Source organism: Hyla sarda, chromosome 3, assembly GCF_029499605.1.
Source record: "Hyla sarda isolate aHylSar1 chromosome 3, aHylSar1.hap1, whole genome shotgun sequence".
Classification (NCBI taxonomy): Eukaryota; Metazoa; Chordata; class Amphibia; order Anura; family Hylidae; genus Hyla; species Hyla sarda.
In genome coordinates this window covers 347,458,777-347,477,029 of record NC_079191.1, presented here as the reverse complement: position 1 = coordinate 347,477,029, position 18,253 = coordinate 347,458,777, and the positions used below count along the sequence as shown (strand labels likewise).

The 18,253-nt window shown below is 42.4% G+C and overlaps 1 protein-coding gene across 2 annotated transcripts in view; it reads left to right on the top strand.

Annotated features, from left to right (window-relative positions):
- The window catches only part of THUMPD2 (THUMP domain containing 2), a 36,493-nt gene that overhangs the window by 12,632 nt on the left and 5,608 nt on the right, over window positions 1–18,253 (top strand). For both annotated transcript variants that reach the window (XM_056563371.1, XM_056563369.1), the window contains 6 exons: window positions 5,986–6,362; window positions 9,402–9,479; window positions 12,577–12,629; window positions 13,707–13,794; window positions 15,845–15,916; window positions 17,496–17,610. In XM_056563371.1, coding sequence (XP_056419346.1) covers window positions 5,986–6,362; window positions 9,402–9,479; window positions 12,577–12,629; window positions 13,707–13,794; window positions 15,845–15,916; window positions 17,496–17,610 — 783 coding nt within the window. The remainder of the gene's footprint in view (window positions 1–5,985; window positions 6,363–9,401; window positions 9,480–12,576; window positions 12,630–13,706; window positions 13,795–15,844; window positions 15,917–17,495; window positions 17,611–18,253) is intronic.

Here is an 18,253-nt window from a genome sequence, read left to right as displayed (position 1 = left end):
AGGACCGAGGACGTAGGAGTACGTCCTGTCCATTCCCAGCCCCCCGCCGCTAGCCGGAGGGGAGCCGGTGCCCGATGCCTGCTGAAATCGTTCAGCAGGCATCGCGGCATATCGCCCAGGGGGGTCATTATGCCCCCCCCATGTCGGCGATGGCCGCAGATCGCTGGACAATTCAGTCCAGCGATCTGCGGCGATTCCGGGTCAATCGGGTCTCCAGTGACCCGGTGACCCGGAATTACTGGCTGATCGGGCCGTCAGAGACGGCCCCGAACAGCCAGAGCCTGCAGGGGTGAGGTGGCACTGGTGCCACCTCACGATCGCCCTGATTCGTCGGCCGACCAATCAGGGCGCCTGCTGCGGGTGTCACTCCCGCACCCGCTCCTCCCCTCTTCCGGAGGACGTGAGCGGGTGTGGGACGTGCACCCCGGGTGCTCCTGCTGTTGCTTAGCAACAGCTCCCAGCATGCAAAAAGGGCATGCTGGGAGCTGTAGTTATGCAACAGCAGGAGGCAGACGACCACAACTCCCAGCATTCCCTTATGGGCATGCTGGGACTTATGGTTTTGCAACAGCTGGAGGCACATTCTTTCTATGGAAAAGTGTACCTTCAGCTTTTGTATAACTACAACTCCCAGCTTGCACAATCAGCTAAAGTGCATGCTGGGAGTTGTAGTGGTGCATCTGGTGGTTGCATAACTACAACTCCCAGCATCCCCAGCCAAAGTAGTATGCCTCCCGCGGTTGCATAACTACAACACCCAGCATGCCCTTCCGCTGTCCGCACATGCTGGGGGTTGTAGCTTTTGCAACAGCTGAAGGCACACTGGTTGCAAAACACTGAGTTTGTTACCAAACTCGGTGTTTCACAACCAGTGTGCCTCCAGCTGTTTACAGTAAGTATCCGGCTGCAAGTTTGAGCTGCGGCAAATTTTCTGCTGCAGCTCAAACTGCCAGCGAGAAACTACTGTGAACCCCCTCCCGTGCGACTCTACCCTAAAAACACTACACTAACACACAATAAAATAAAAAGTAAAAAACACTAGATATACACATTCCCCTACACAGCCCCCCTCCCCAATAAAAATGAAAAACGTCTGGTACGCCAATTTTCCAAAACGGAGCCTCCAGCTGTTGCAAAACAACTACTCCCAGTATTACCAGACAGCCACTGACTGTCCAGGCATGCTGGGACTTTTACAACAGCTGGAGGCACCCTGTTTGGGAATCACTGGCGTAGAATACCCCTATGTCCACCCCTATGCAAGTCCCTAATTTAGGCCTCAAATGCGCATGGCGCTCTCACTTTGGAGCCCTGTCGTATTTCAAGGCAACAGTTTAGGGCCACATATGGGGTATCGCCGTACTCGGGAGAAATTGGGCTTCAAATTTTGGGGGGTATTTTCTGCTATTACCCTTTTTAAAAATGTAAAATTTTTGGGAAACCAAGCATTTTAGGTAAAATTTTTTTTTTTTTTTTTTTTTTACATATGCAAAAGTTGTGAATCACCTGTTGGGTATTAAGGTTCACATTACCCCTTGTTACGTTCCCCGAGGGGTCTAGTTTCCAAAATGGTATGCCATGTGTTTTTTTTTTTTTTTGCTGTCCTGGCACCACAGGGATGTGGAAATCCCATAGCCCGACGCCCGGGACAAGTAGTTTTGGGCAGGTGAATTGTTTATAGATTTAGTCCTGTATCGGGCAGGGACAGACCGACTTCCCCCTTATTTTTCTTTAATGTCGATGTGAGGTGCAGGAGCTGATGGAAGTCTCCACCTCACACCAGCACTCAGAGTGTATGGAGGGGGGGGGGGCGGCCTCCAGCTGACTGCAGAGACCCCTTATCTCCCCTCCCGGAGGACGAGGCTCAGAAGACACAGCAGGGTGAGAGAGAGGATGTAGACAGCTCCGTGCACAGCTCCATCCCCCACACACAGCTCTATCCCTCCCCTGCTCTGTCTAGACAGGACCTAATCCACCACGGGGAGGTTGCTTGTTTGCACGGGGAAAACATAGAGCGGGGGGGAGGGGAGAGAGGAGAGGACGGAAATCTCACCTCACACCGGCCGGGACTACAGCTCTGATGTCCACTCATCGCGGCTCAGGTGAGGAGGCCGAGAATACAGGCGGCGGCAGGAAGGGTGGTTGTATATGTATGGTGTGAGTGTATGTGTGATGTGTATGTAATGTATGATGTGTGTATGATGTATCTGTGATGTGTGTATGTAATGTATGATGTGGGGTGGGCAGCGGCGGGTGTATGTATGATGTGTGCATATGTATGGTGTGAGTGTATGTAATGTATGATGGGGGGGCAGCGGCAGGTGTATGTATGATGTGTGCATATGTATGGTGTATATTAGTGTTTCCCAACCAGGGTGCCTCCAGCTGTTGCAAAACTACAACTCCCAGCATGCCCTGGGCATGCTGGGAGTTGTAGTTTTGCAACAGCTGGAGGCACCCTGGTTGGGAAACACTGGTGGATATGTATGGTGTGAGTGTCTGTGTGTGATGTGTATGTAATGTATAATGTGTGTATAATGTCTAAGTGTGATGTGTGTGAATGTGATGTATGATGTGGGGTGGGCAGCGGCAGGTGTATGTATGATGTGTGCATATGTATGGTGTATATGTATGGTGTGAGTGTATGTGTGTATGATGTCTATGTGTGATGTGTATGTAATGTATAATGTGTGTATAATGTCTAAGTGTGATGTGTGTGAATGTGATGTATGATGTGGGGTGGGCAGCGGCAGGTGTATGTATGATGTGTGCATATGTATGGTGTATATGTATGGTGTGAGTGTATGTAATGTATGATGGGGGGGCAGCGGTGGGTGTATGTATGATGTGTGCATATGTATGGTGTATATGTATGGTGTGAGTGTATGTGTGTATGATGTATGTGTGTATGTAATGTATGATGTGGGGGGGGGCCAGTGGTGGGGGTGTGTGTGTGTATGTATATGGGGGCAGTGGCTGGTGCATGTATGATATGTGTATGCATGAATGTTTTGTATAGGAGCAGACGGGCATTAGGGCAGTTGTGCCATCTAATTTTATTTATTTTTAGTGGTTTCTGGCCACCTGCACTAAATTGCACCCCCAGAATCCCGCCCCTTTCATACCCGCCCGCCAACCAAGAGCCCCACGGATGCACACAAACACAACCGAACCAAAACTACAACTCCCAGCATGTTGGACCATAACCTAAACTATAAAGTGCAACATTCTGGGAGTTGTAGTTTTGGTTCGGGTCAGCTGCAGAGCCATAGGCTGCATCAGGGCATGCTGGGTGTTGTAGTTACTAACTGCAATTCCCAGTATTCCTTGACACATCCTATGGCTCTGCAGCTGACACAAACAAAAACGACAACTCCCAGCATGTTACACAATAACCTTAACTGTCCTACTATACAGTGCAACATGCTGCATCACCCACACAACCATAGGCTGTATCAGGGCATGCTGGGAGTTGTAGTTATCTAGTAACTAAATGCAACTTCCAGCATTTTCTGACACAAAATGCACCATATAAACTGGAGAAGCAGAACCCCCCCCTCCCCCCCCCCCCAGTAACACATAAGTCCCTATGAAGACTGAAAAATAGTGATTAAAATATTTTATAAAGTGCGTATATATGTGAATAAGCCCCTTTCCTAATAAGTTTCCAATTTTCTTTCAATAAAAATAATGTACAAAAATAAACATAAGTGGTATCGCTGCATGTGGAAATGTCCAGACTATTAAAATATAATGTTAATTAAACCGTACGGTGAACAGTGTAATTGTAAATAATAGTCCAGAATTGTTCATTTTTGGTCACTTCATATGAGAAATTTTTTATGGTGATCAAAAAGTTATATCTAGACTTTTCTGGGCTTGTCTGGGGTGTAAAAGGAGCTACAGCTCTCCCTCCGCTAATAGCCTGGCATGCTGCGATCGCTGCGATCACCTATTAACCCATTAAATCACCGCTGTCAGCAGTGTCTAAAGGATCTTATATCCATCCCTGGTGGTCTAGTGGGGGGGGATCAGACTATTTTGGTGGAAATTATTTTATCTGCCAGGACAAGTGGATTTTCTTTAGGGACAAGTAGATTGTGTTCCGCTTTAGTCCCTTGGACAAGTAGTTTTTTTTTTAATTTCCACACCCCTGCACCATAGGGGCTTCCTAAATGCGGCATGCCCCCAGAGCAAAATTTGCTTTCAAAAAGCTAAATGTGACTCCTCCTCTTCTGAGACCTGTAGTGCGCCAGCAGAGCACTTTTCACCCCCATATGGGGTGTTTTCTGAATCAGTAGAAATTGGGCTTCAAATTTTGGGGGGTATTTTCTGCTATTATCCTTTTTAAAAATGTAAAATTTTTGGGAAACCAAGCATTTTAGGTAAAACATATATATATTTTTTTTACATATGCAAAAGTCGTGAATCACCTGTGGGGTATTAAGGTTCACTTTACCCCTTGTTACGTTCCCTGAGGGGTCTAGTTTCCAAAATGGTATGCCATGTGGGTTTTTTTTTTTTGCTGTCCTGGCACCATAGGGGCTTCCTAAAGGTGACATGCCCCCCAAAAACCATTTGTCGCTCCTTCCCTTCTGAGCCCTCTACTGCGCCCGCCGAACAATTAACATAGACATATGAGGTATGTGCTTACTCGAGAGAAATTGGATTTCAAATACAAGTAAAAATTTTCTCCTTTCTACCAATTGCAAAAATTGGGTCTACAAGAACATGCGAGTGTAAAAAATGAAGATTGTGAATTTTCTCCTTCACTTTTCTGCTATTCCTGTGAAACACCTAAAGGGTTAATACACTTACTAAATGTCATTTTGAATACTTTGGGGGGTGTAGTTTTTATAATGGGGTCATTTGTGGGGTATTTCTAATATGAAGACCCTTCAAATCCACTTCAAACCTGAACTGGTCCATGAAAAATAGCGAGTTTGAAAATTTTTTGAAAAATTTCCAAATTTCTGCTGAACTTTGAAGCCCTCTGGTGTCTTCCAAAAGTAAAAACTCATCAATTTTATGATGCAAACATAAAGTAGACATATTGTATATGTGAACCCAAAAATGTTTTATTTTGAATATCCATTTTCCTTACAAGCAGAGAGCTTCAAAGTTAGAAAAATGCTAAATTTTCATTTTTTTTGTCAAATTTTGGGATTTTTCACCAAGAAAGGATGCAAGTTACCATAAAATTTTACCACTATGTTAAAGTAGAATATGTCACGTAAAAACAATCTCAGAATCAGAATGATAACTAAAAGCATTCCAGAGTTATTAATGTTTAAAGTGACAGTGGTCAGAATTGCAAAAAACGCTCTGGTCCTTAAGGTGTAAAATGGCCTGGTACTTAAGGGGTTAAAGAGAAAAGGCTTTAAAGGGGTACTCCGGTGGAAAACATTTTGTTATTAAACCAACTGGTGCCAGAAAGTTAAACAGATTTGTAAATTACTTCTATTAAAAAATCTTAATCCTTTCAATAATTATCAGCTGCTGAAATTGAGTTGTTGTTTTCTGTCTGGCAACAGTGCTCTCTGCTGACATCTCTGCTTGTCTCGGGAACTGCACAGAGTAGAAGAGGTTTGCTATGGGGATTTGCTTCTAAACTGGGCTGTTCCCGAGATATGTGTCATCAGAGAGCACTTAGACATAAAACAACAACTCAACTTCAGAAGCTCATAAGTACTGAAAGGATTAAGATTTTTAATAGAAGTAATTTACAGATCTGTTTAACTTTCTGGAGCCAGTTGATATATAAAAACAAGTTTTTTCCTGGATAACCCCTTTAAAGTGAATGGCGCCAAGTTGTAATACCACACCCAACCTGGAGACAGATGGGGAGCAGTTTTTGAAAGAAATTAAGTATTTTTTTTTCCTATTCGTAGACTACTCCTTTAACATGTCAGTATCCTCTAAGGAGCATGCTGTTTTTAACAGATATTATACAAAATAATATATGCTCACTTTTATATTTTCAAGGTAATGCCTTGTTATTTACTTTGCAAAAACTTGTCACTGGAGAACCTAAAGTGTGGCTGGATACATTTCAAATATGGAAAACATTTCAGGAGCAGATAAATAAGCAAGGACATTTCCACGGACAAGAAAAAGTTTTAAAGAGAAAATTGGATGATGATTCAAGTAAATCTAAGTCAAAAACATGCAAAGAGGAGATTGAAGTAGGTGAAGAACCCTTATGTCAAGTCCAGGCAACCATCGATACCGCAACCCCGCTGCTCCTTCAGAAATTGCCGGTTAAGGTTACAGAACATTCGGCACATAATATTTCTGAACCTATCACTTTTAGAGTTTCTTGTCGATGTTCTGGGGTGTATACAAAGACAATGACCGCACAGGTAATGTTTTTCATGTAATATATTGTCCACTAAGGTAACAGATAACCAGTACATGATATTCCTGCCTGTTGTTCTATGTACAACAAGCTTAGGAAAAGTCCTTGTTGAACACCCTGTTTATATTACAATCCCTGACAAAAAAATTAAAATTATGGAATCACTACACTTAGAGGATGTTCACCCAGATTTTTTACTTCACACCAAATACATAAAGGGACCCTGTCAGTGGTTTTATGCTTCCCAAACCACAGACAGAATGAAATAAAGACAGAATGCAGAATCAAGACATTCTACAATTCTTTATCCCAATTCCTGTTTCTGTTTAATGTTGCCTATTGTTGGGCTGGTAAGAAACCACTGTAAATTTCCCTTTAAATTGTATGTTAGTTTAACATATATTTAATAGCTTAATGCTCTGACTTTGTGAAATACAATCCACCTAAAAATTATGTAATCAGTTAGTAATCATTTTATCAAAATGTTGCAGAAATTTGTGACTTTTATGCTGATCTGTGCCATGAGCGCCATAGACATGACTGGAGGGGGCGTGACGTCACAAGGGGGGCGTGGCGTGACATCACGGCCACCCGCACAAAGCGTACTGAACATAATGTTTAGAATGCCAGGAGCTGTACGGAGATCACAGGGGGGGGGGGGGGGTCCCAGAGGCCAGACTCACGCGATCAGACATCTTATTCCCTATCCTTTGGATAAGGGGTAAGATGTCTAGGGGCGGAGTCCCCCTTTTAAGACTGGTTTGTGACACACCTTTGCACCAGGACTAACATGTACGTCCTGTGTATGACCACGAGCATCAGAGCGGTGTTCAAGTCGTACACTGCAGGTCCCGGCTGCTATCAGCAGCCGGGGACCCGCCGGTAATGGCCGACATCCACGAATGTCCGCCATTAACCCCTCAGATGCCATGATCAATACAGATCACGGCATTTGCAGCAATGCACATGTTAAAATAGATGATCAGATCGCCCACAGCGCTGCTGCATTGATCCGATCATCTGTAATGGCGGCCGGAAGTTTCCTCACCTGCCTCCGGCTGTCTCCTCGGGTCTTCTGCTCTGGTCTGAGATCGAGCAGACCAGAGCAGAAAATATCCGATAACAATAATCAGTGCTATGCCCTATAAAAATAAAAAGTGAAAAATCCCCTCTCCCAATAAAAATGATAATTGTCCCTTTTTCCCATTTTACCCCCAAAAAGCGTACATTTTTTTAATAAACATTTTTGGTATCACCGCATGTGTAAATGTCCGAACTATCAAAATATAATGTAAGTGATCCCGTATGGTGAACGTCGTAAACGTAAATATCTTTTAAAAAAAGTACACAAATGCTGCTTTTTTGTCACATTTTATTCCAAAAAGAAAATTAATAAAAAGTGATCTAAAAGTTTTATATATGCAAATGTGATATCATTAAAAAGTACAGATGACTGCGCAAAAAAGGAGCCCTCATACCGCCACATATATGGAAAAATGAAAAAGTTATAGGTGGTCAAAATAGGACGATTTTATTTTACTGATTTTGTACAAAAAGTTTGAGATTTTTTTAAGCGGTATAAAAATAGAAAAGTATCTAGCCATGGGTATCATTTTAATCTTATTGGCCCACAGAATAAAGAAAACCATGTAATTTTTACCGTGAAAACGAAACCCACCCAAATGTGCAAAATTGTTGTTTTCCTTTAAATTTCCTCCCTAAACAAATACATTTTTGTGTTCGCCATACATTTTATGGTAAAATTAGAGGTTTCATTGCAAAGTACAATTGGTCACGCAAAAAACAAGCCTTATATGGGTCTGTAGATGGAAATATAAGAGTGTTATGGATTTTAGAAGGCGAGGAGGAAAAAGCAAAAACACAAATATTAAATTGGCCTGGTCCTTAAGGTTAAAATGGGCCTGGTCCTTAAGGGGTTAAGTGTTGAGAATAAAATACAGAATAATCAATAAAATCATGTTAGTGTCGATGCCCCATCTCTGGCTTATATGACAGCCTTAATTCCTTAAAGGGGTACTCCGCTCCTAGACATCTTATCCCCTATCCAAAGGATAGGGGATAAGATGTCAGATCGCCGCGGTGCCGCTGCTGGGGAGCCCTGGGATCGCTCTGCACGTAATGACGCGCAATACAGGGGCCTGGAGCATAGTTACGTCACGGCTCTGCCCCTCGTGACATCACGGCCTGCCCCTTTCAATACAATTCTATGGGAGGTGATGTCACGAGGGGCGGAGCCATGACGTCCCGCGGCTCCGTCCCCTGTATCGCCCGTCATTGCGCACAGAGCGAACTCGCTCTGTGCTGTAATGATAGCGGGGTGCCGTAGCGGGGATCCCGGGGATCCCCAGCAGCGGCACCGCGGCGATCTGACATCTTATCCCCTATCCTTTGGATAAGGGATAAGATGTCTTGGGGCGGAGTACCCCTTTAAAGGCTTAGATTGCTTTAATATTAAACCAATAGTCTACATCAAGCTTGTTCCAACTTTCTCATAGTTGGGACAGATAATCTTTGCAGGATGGACAATTTTCAGTCTGACTGAGATCCAGACTATTTGCTGGCCATGTCATTGAGTGGATATGCTGTTTCTGAAGAAAAGCTTTAAAGGGGACCTCCGCCCCGAAACATCTTATTATGATAAGATGTCTGACTGCACGGTGGGGGTGGGGGGTGGACTGGCTGAAGGATAAGGTAAATTCTCCATTAAACGTCACCAGACTAATACAAGACTATGCTAAAGCAATAAGCATGAATATGAGCTGCATCTGAACCTCAGAACTGGGATTTGTAATGTCTACGCATTTGTACTCCATGGGTATGTTTCCACGTACCATGTTTGCTGCAGATTTGATGTTGCAGTTTTGTTGTGCTCAAAATTATAGTTACATTGGTTTACAAGGCATGAAATCCTCAGCAAACACATACCATGTAAATGTGCCCTATAAATATATGAGCCCACCAATTGAGAGAACCAATTTCTAATCATGGGAATACTCCTTTTGACTGCATTTGTTTATTTTAGGACATTGGTCGCGTTATTGGAGCATCACTTTCAAAACAGTTTGGTTGGAAACCTGATCTGCGACAACCTATGCTTGAGGTATTTGTTTTAGTGTGCTTTAGGTTTCTTTGTGGATACAATTATTATTATTTTAAGGCTTTAAATCTTGTTGCAAATGAAGTCGTAGTAAATAAAGTTCAGAAATAGCAGTCATCAAGTTAAATTATCCACATTTACTTCCTATATTTTGTCTCCTAAATGACATATATAGTATATTGTATAGTGCTATGCAGGGATGAGAGAGACTGTATACATGCAATTTGAGCCTTTTTGCTTCGTTCAGAGGGTCCATGCTGTGCTCCAGATAATCCACACTGTGCCTGAGAGGTAAACAAAGAGTTGCCTTTTCTTTCTTACCATCCTCAAAGTCCTGAGTAGCTGCTTCTTGTTTAAATACTTGTGTACTTATTATCTTCCCCAAGCTGTCTCCTGAAAGTAAATACTCCCTCTTCCTTTTAGGTTGTCATAGGGAACAGTGTATTGCTATGACAAGATTATAATGTAATTCCTACCTTGCTTTGAGAAAAAGTTTCATTTTAGCTTGCAAAGCATGTTGAAAGCCTAGTGCATCAATAACCCCCCTTCTCTTCTTTATCCACATGCCATATACAGTGAACTTTCTCCAGAAATACTGTATGTCAAGGCATAGCATAGAGGATTAGTTTCAGTATTGTGATTGGACAGTCAAGCAAGAAGAAGGAAGTACCTGTTTGAGTACTGCTGGGAAATAACCAAGTCTTGGTCCCACCCCCTGAAATCTTGAGAATGAAAGATGCTTGGGGTCATTGTCTGGAATCTTTGATCTAGTCAAAGGGGCCTTGATAAGAGAGGTAACCAATAACCCACTGGTCACTCTGGCTGAGCTTTAAATATCCTGGGGGAAATTTATTAATACCTGTATAGAGGAAAATTTGACCAGTGGCCTATAGCAACCAATCAGATTGCTTCTTTCATGTTTAAAAAGGCCTTTGCAAAATAAAAATAAAAAAAAGCTATTTGGTTGCTATAGGCAACGGCACCACTTTTCCTCTGCACAGGTTTTGATAAATCTCCCCACCCCCTATGTACAGTTGGGAGAAACTTAAATAAATTTAACACTTCACAATCTAGGCTTTGAGTGGCCAGCAAGAAGCCTCTCCTCAGAAAAAAGACACATGAGAAACCTCACTAATGAAAAGCTGTTTATATAAGTGTTTGAAGTGTTTGTGTGTGTGTTTTGTTTGTGTGTGTGTGTGTATGTATATATGGGATTGCAGTAACACATGTTTTGCTACACATGTTTATTCCCTTTGTGTGTATTGGAACTAAACCAAAAAGGGAGGAAAAAAAGCAAATTGATTGGCACCCTTTCAAAATATGGTGGAAAAATTCAGATTGTTTCAAGCATGTGATGCTCCTTTAAACCCACCTGGGGCAAGTGACAGGTGTGGGCAATATAAAACTCACACCTGAAAGCAGATAAAAAGGAGAGAAGTTCACTTAGTATTTGCATTGTGTGCCTGTGTGTGCCACACTAAGCATGGGAAACAGAAAGAGGAGAAGAGAACTGTCTGAGGACTTGAGAACCAAAATTGTAGAAAAATATCAACAATCTCAAGGTTACCAGTCCATCTCCAGAGATCTAGATTTGCCTTTGTCCACAGTGTGCAACATTATCAAGAAGCTTGCAATCCATGGCACTGTAGCTAATCTCCCTGGGCGTGAACGGAAGAGAAAATTGATGAAAGGTGTCAATACAGGATAGTCCAGATGGTGGATAAGCAGCCCCAAACAAGTTCCAATGAAATTCAAGCTGTCCTGCAGGCTCAGGGAGCATCAGTGTCAGCGCGGACTATCCGTCGACATATAAATGAAATGAAACGCTTTGGCAGGAAACCCAGGAGGACCCCACTGCTGACACAGAGACATAAAAAAGCAAGACTACATTTTGCCAAAATGGCAAGAACTTGAGTAAGCCAAAATCCTTCTGGGAAAACATCTTGTGGACAGATGAGACCAAGATAGAGCTTTTTTGTAAAGTACATCATTCTACTGTTTACCGAAAACGGAATGAGGCCTACAAAGAAAAGAACACAGTACCTACAGTGAAATATGGTGGAGGTTCAATGATGTTTTGGGATTGTTTTGCTGCCTCTGGCACTGGGTGCCTTGAATGTGTGCAAGGCATCATGAAATCTGAGGATTACCAACAGATTTTGGGTCGCACTGTACAGCCCAGTGTCAGAGAGCTTGGTTTGCGTCCGAGATCTTGGATCTTCCAGGAGGACAATGACCCAAAACATACGTCAAAAAGCACCCAGAAATGGATGGCAACAAAGCACTGGACAGTTCTGAAGTGGCAGCAATGAGTCCAGATCCAAATCCCATTAAACACCTGTGGAGAGATCTTAAAATTGCTGTTGGGAAAAGGCATCCTTCCAATAAGAGAGACCTGGAGCAGTTTGCAATGGAACAGTGGTTCAACATTCCGGCTGAGAGGTGTAAGAAGCTTATTGATGGTTATAGAAAGCGACTGATTTCAGTTATTTTTTCCAAAGGGTGTGCAACCAAATATTAAGTTAAGGGTGCCAATAATTTTGTCCAGCCCAAATGATGTGACATTATGTCCAATTAGCTTTTTTTCCTTCCTTTTGGTTTAGTTCCAAACATGTGTATAGCAAAACATGTGTTACTGCAATCCTTTTCTGTGAGAAATCCTTTATTTTCTTGAAAAATTTGAAACATTTACGGCCATGACTGTATATGTATACAGTGGGGGAGATTTATCAAAACCTGTGCAGAGGAAAAGTTGCTGAGTTGCCTATAGCAATCAATCAGATCGCTTCTTTCATTTTTAACAAGGCCTCTGCAAAATGAAAGAAGCAATCTGATTGGTTGCTATGGGCAACTCAGCAACTTTTCCTCTTCACAGGTTTTGATAAATCTCCCCCAGTGAGTGTATGTGTGTGTATGTGTATATAATATATGTATATATAACCAAAGAATAAGTTGGCCAGCACTATTGATTCCAAACTATTGTAAAGACCTGGCTTACAGGTGCAGGCTGCTGCTAATATTTATATAATGTATACATTGTTTAGTCAATTCTACAGTTCTGCTATTTGGGCCTTTTTCTAAATTATGTTATTTATCCTAGGTCTTTGTGCATCTGAATGACATGTACTCTGTGGTGGGATTTCCAATTTTAAGGTAATTGTTTTAACCATACCTATAATATCACATTTTTATTAGTTTTTGTGAGATATCAATGTCCTCATGATGGACTATGTACACCAGATCACTGGGTAGCACCCCTCAGAATTGATAGTTTCCAATAACAATAATGGGATCAGTTTAAGAAGAATTGAGCAATGCAGTTATTAAACTATCCAACTTTTTATATGCTATGTAGAAATGTAGAAATGTAGAAAATTTTCCAAAAATATATTATACTGTACAGTTAATAGCTTTGGCATTTTCATATTCATCTAAAATAAAATCATTGATGCAAGTTTAAGATGAGCAAACCAAACATTTAGAACCACTTTTTTTTGTGATACACAACTGTTGGGAAAAAGTAGTTTATATAGTATTTTGTGTCTCTTTTGGATCCTTTCTAGGATGCCAATGCTTTTGCTACCCTTCAAAACGGGATAATTTTTTGACAGCTTATAAAAAGTTGTAGCTTCTTCCGATACATCCGTGTGCCACCAAAAGGGATAATTTTTGGACCGGTTTTAAAAAGCATTGAAGGGTACTTGTAATTGTTCTCCTTTTAAGCAGGAAATGTCAGAAAATATTGGGGTCACTTCTGATTCTGTGACTTGCTTGCAGACCATCAAAATCTGGATTTAAAAAATGCTGGCTACAGGACTGCTCAGAGATGTGCCATCTCATAGACGGCAATGCACTTCTGTGCGGAGTCCACAGAAAGAATAGAACAGGCACCAGAATTTGAATTTCTGCAAAATTTAGTGCTGCAAAATCCCTTTGAAATCAATGGGACACTGCTGCTGCGGAATCTCCGTGTGGAATTCTGCATGGAAATTCCATTGTGTGCACATAGCTTTAGACAGTGTTATACTTGAGTATTAGGGCTATTGGTAAAGTTCGAGTGACTGAACTTTTTTGCTAAGGTTCGGCAAACTAGCCAAACTTCTGAAAAGTTCACACATCTCTAGTGCCAAACACAGATTTGTTTTACTAATTTTATTGAACAAGTTTGATTTTTATATACATTGCACCTATTTAAGTATATATTATTGTCTCCTTTTCTTATATTGTCAGACAACCCTTGTCAAATAGAGATTATATTCAGAGTACAGGATTGCGTGCCACAACAGCATGGGCAATGGCATCAGTTGCAGAAATCAGTGTAAGTCAAATATTTTGTCTACATACCAAAAGTTGTTAGTTTTTATGTATAATGATTTGTAGCCCCTAAAGGATCCATGATGTAAATGGACATCATGGTGCCCTAGGACACAGCGCACCATTATGTCATCTTATGTCATGAACATGAAACAAGCGCAGTAGCTGCTCTCGCTTCTTGCACGGTGGGTCTTGGCTTCTATCAGCAGCCGGGACCTTGCCGCTAATGGCAGACATCAGTGATCCCGTTGATATCCCCCATTAACCCTTTAGATGCCTTGATCAATACTGATCACGGAACTTAAAGCAGTTGCAATCCTTGTGAGACTCGAGACCACCCTTATTGTGATTGTAGGGGTCTGATGAGTCAAGATGGTGGCTGCAACTCTCTCCACCCTGTCCATGGCATGCTCTGGTCATTTTTTTATTCCTCTTTCCCCCCCACCAATAGTAATATTTTTGTTACCCCATACATTTTATGCTCAATGAAAGGTGTCATCATAAAGTAGAGTTGGGAGGGAAATCAAAAATTAAAGTGTAGCTCCCACCAAGTAATATATAATCTAATATGTCCCTACCTAGTAGTAATCTAGCCCTAACCCCCTACCTGGCTTTAAAAAACGTTTAAATCGCTTTAATAGAGCAGATTTAGTGCTTCTAAATCTGCTCTATAAAGCAGGGCAGGAAGCAGCGCTTCCCAGCATTCACGACGTCACTGATGCCTTGCTGGGCGCTTGCTTCCGCCCTCAGATCATCTATGCAGCGCTCCTGTCGGGAGCGCGCATAGATGATCTGCCAATAGCACTGCAGATCAGACTTACCCATCCGGAGGATCAGCGCAGCAATGAGTGCTCGCGCTTCCTTCGGACAGGGTAACGGGGGCGGGTGGGGCCGCGCGAGGCCAGTGGAGCTGGCCAATGCGCACAGCCCCAGCTATCAGCGTGCTCGCTCTTGCCTGTTTGACTGACAGGCGGGAGCGAGCACAGCAGTGCCTGAATTTCGACTCATTGCCAGGCTGAAATGAGTCGAAATTCAGTGGTCACGTCACTGCTGAATGCATTCGGCCACTAGGAGGGCGACCCCTAGTGGCCGAATTTAAGTGATTTTAAACTTGTTTAAAATCACTTTTTTTTAATTAAAGTATATTAGAGATATGTTGTAGTACTTAAGTACTGCAACATATCAATTTTTTTACTTCATGACAGTGCCCATTTAAACTTGGCTGTGTCTTCAAGGCCCGAATGGACTGTGTCCTTGAGGGGTTAAAAAGGGGCTCTGAGTTTTGACAAAAAATGTTTGTTGAAAATAGCAATAGATGCACTGACATTTTTGCGGTTTATGAAAACATCAAAATTCAGATCAAGGTGTGGAGTTACATCTCTAGTTGTACTATATATAAACAAGCTATAACATTTCTGTGGTAATGTAGAAGTTGGCTGGATCCATCAATGCTTACCTAGTGTGAATGTGTCGCCAAATCAGCGTATTCCAGCCTGTTATCACATTGTTATATGGCTTTGTTATTTCCTTCAGCATTCTTATTCACGCTTCCAATGTGCTATCACATATAAAACGCCAGCTGTGCTCTTCTTTTATTTTTATCACAGCTTTGTGTTTGTTACAGGATATATAGCTTATTGGTGTTTTGTCTAAAATTGGCCATTAGCTGTGGGATGTGTGAATGTGGGGTATCTTATTTTCAATCTGGCGGTAATTTGTTTCCAATAACAACAAAAAACATTGGGCTTATTCAAATTCAGCCTGCCCGACCGGACATCTGGGGAATCTGGAAGCAGGGGTGTGCTTGGGCGACACATGCCGGAGCACAAACAGGTCTCAATAAGTTTTGGGTAAGAAGCACTTTTCCCTACCCTTGTGGGATCTTTTAGGACAGTGGATTAAGGGATGTTTTTGATGATCATTGTCCTTTTAGAAGTGGCTAAATTACTAGCACTGTGATGTAAGGATTTTATACAGTCCAACAAAAAATGATTTTACCATCCAAGGTTTTTTTTTTTTGGGGTAAATAATATTGTATTTTTTCTTTATTTCAGGCTGCAAAATATGTCCTTGATCCTATGTGCGGTGTCGGAACAATTTTGTTGGAGGCTGCCATGGAATGGCCGGTATGTATGTAAGCTGACTATAAAGCCATTAAAAAAATGAAATGATATTCTCTTGTTCATATGATCTACAAAGGATCCAAAGCATCAGACCAATGGTCACAAGGTAAAATTCCTCTTTATTATTAAAGCTCAACTGTCATGAAATTTTGGTACTGTGTGCAGGTGGTGTGTATAGCAATGTTTTTCCCTGATATTTGCAGGCTTTCATGCTTTTATTCAAAGCCACTGACGGTCAGATAGGCGTGGCACGAGGTACGCGATGCTACGCCCACCCCCACGCCTACCCTGTATGTCAGCGCTAGGACCACTGTGTGATTGACACACAGGTCCCAGCGCATGCGCCCTTCAGCTAATCTAACCTGTGCGCCGCTGTGTGTCATCCAGCAAGCGCTCGCTCCCGCCGCCGTCTTCCTCCTCAGTGCACCTGCGCAGTGCTAGGTGCAGAGAGCGCGCTTCCTCTCTGCACATAGTATCGAGAACTAACCTGATTGCGTGCTGAGGAGGAAGACGGCGGCGGGAGCGATCGCTTGCAGGATGACACACAGCGTCGCGCAGGTTAGATTAGCTGAAGGGCACATGCCCTGGGACCTGTGTGTCAATCACACAGCGGTCCCAGTGCTGACATACGGGTTAGGCGTGGCAGTGGCGGGGCATCGCATACCTCGTGCCACGCCTATCCAACGGTCAGTGGCTTTGAGTAAAAGCATTTTTTACCTGCAAATTTCAGGTAAAAACATTGTTATATCCACCACCTGCACACAGTACAAAGGCTGTGTGCAGGTTATTGCACCAGAATGTCATGACATTTTCGCTTTAATTCATTAAAAATTGGCAAAACATGACAGCACAGTTTAGGCCTGTAGAGCCTTTGTAAAGCCAAAAGAAAATTTAGGACAACATGATTTGGTCAAATGTCTGGGTGTTCAAACCCCCAACTGATGGCAAAATAATGTAGGAGAAGCACTCAGCTAAGCGCTTCTCTCACTGTTTCACTCATTGCTGCTCGAGCAGTACTCTATAGTAAGTCTAAGCAGCCCATATTGTGCAGCAATGAGAGAAGTGCGTTGTCCTGCTTCTCCCACCTCATTCTGGCGAGCGATGGGGGACTGGACACCGACTTATCTAAACTTTTGACACATGAAATTTTTTTTTTTTTTTTAAGTGATAAACACTTGAGTTGTATTTTCATAAAATTTTAAGAGGTTTTCAAGAATTTATATAAACTGTAGTTGGGCTTAAAATGGAAAAACATCATTTTCAATATCCTTACATCCAACACCACACATTATCAATGCAAATGTGACCTCACGCCAGTCATTGCCCTCCTCAGCGTTTTTTTATTGATAGTGACATTAATAGAGCAGACAATGACTGGTGGGATGTAAGAAGGCTAATGCCAAGGCAACAAGGAATAAGTGATGAGTATAATTTAATATTTTTCTTTTTTAAGCTCAATCACATTCCCAGAGTATAAATTCCCAGAAATATGTGTTAATTTATCTGTGATGTACTCTCCTAAAAAAATAAAATAAAAATAGAACAATAAGTGAACATTCTTTTTTTTTTTGCTTTGTAACAGCATACTAGTTTCCTCGGCATTGACAAAAGTGAAGTACAACTGAAACATGCACTTGACAATGTGAAGAAAGCGGGTGTGATGAACTCTGTAGCATTCCTGAAGGGTTCTGTGCTGGGTAAGACACCTTTAAAGAAGTGCAATGAGAAGTGCCAGCATGGAGTACAAGCATGACATGGGGAATGTTCAGTGAACACAGATTGTTTGTTTGTTTGTTTGTTTGTTTTTGACTAAATCACAGTTTCTTAAAGATTTATTTACATATAAATAGCAAACCCCAAGATATGCCAGTTAGCTTTAAAGGAAAACTGTCACCAAATCCCCCTGCACCAACCAAAGGTACTGGCTGGTAGTGCGGGGGACGCTGATCAATATGATGCCTATCGTGCCCGGATCCGTCCAGCCGTTCTCCTGATATCTTCATTTTTCAAGATATGCGAATCTTCTAACTGGCACGGGCGGGGTTACTGGTGTAAGGCTGCTTCCGGGTGTACAACGGAGGCCGGTACATGTGCAGTGGAGTCACATTCAGAGCGGGGAGGAGAGGGAGATACGGAGGGCATGAATATGCATAAGCTGAGCGGTGCTGCAGGCCGAGCGGTGCTGACATCACAGTGCCAGATTAAGGCAGTAACGCCGCCCGTGCCAGTTAGAAGATGATTTGCATATCTTGAAAAATGAAGTTATCAGGTGAACAGCCGGGCGGATTCGGGCATGGTAGGCATCATATTGATCAGCGTCTCCCGCACTACCAGCCAGTG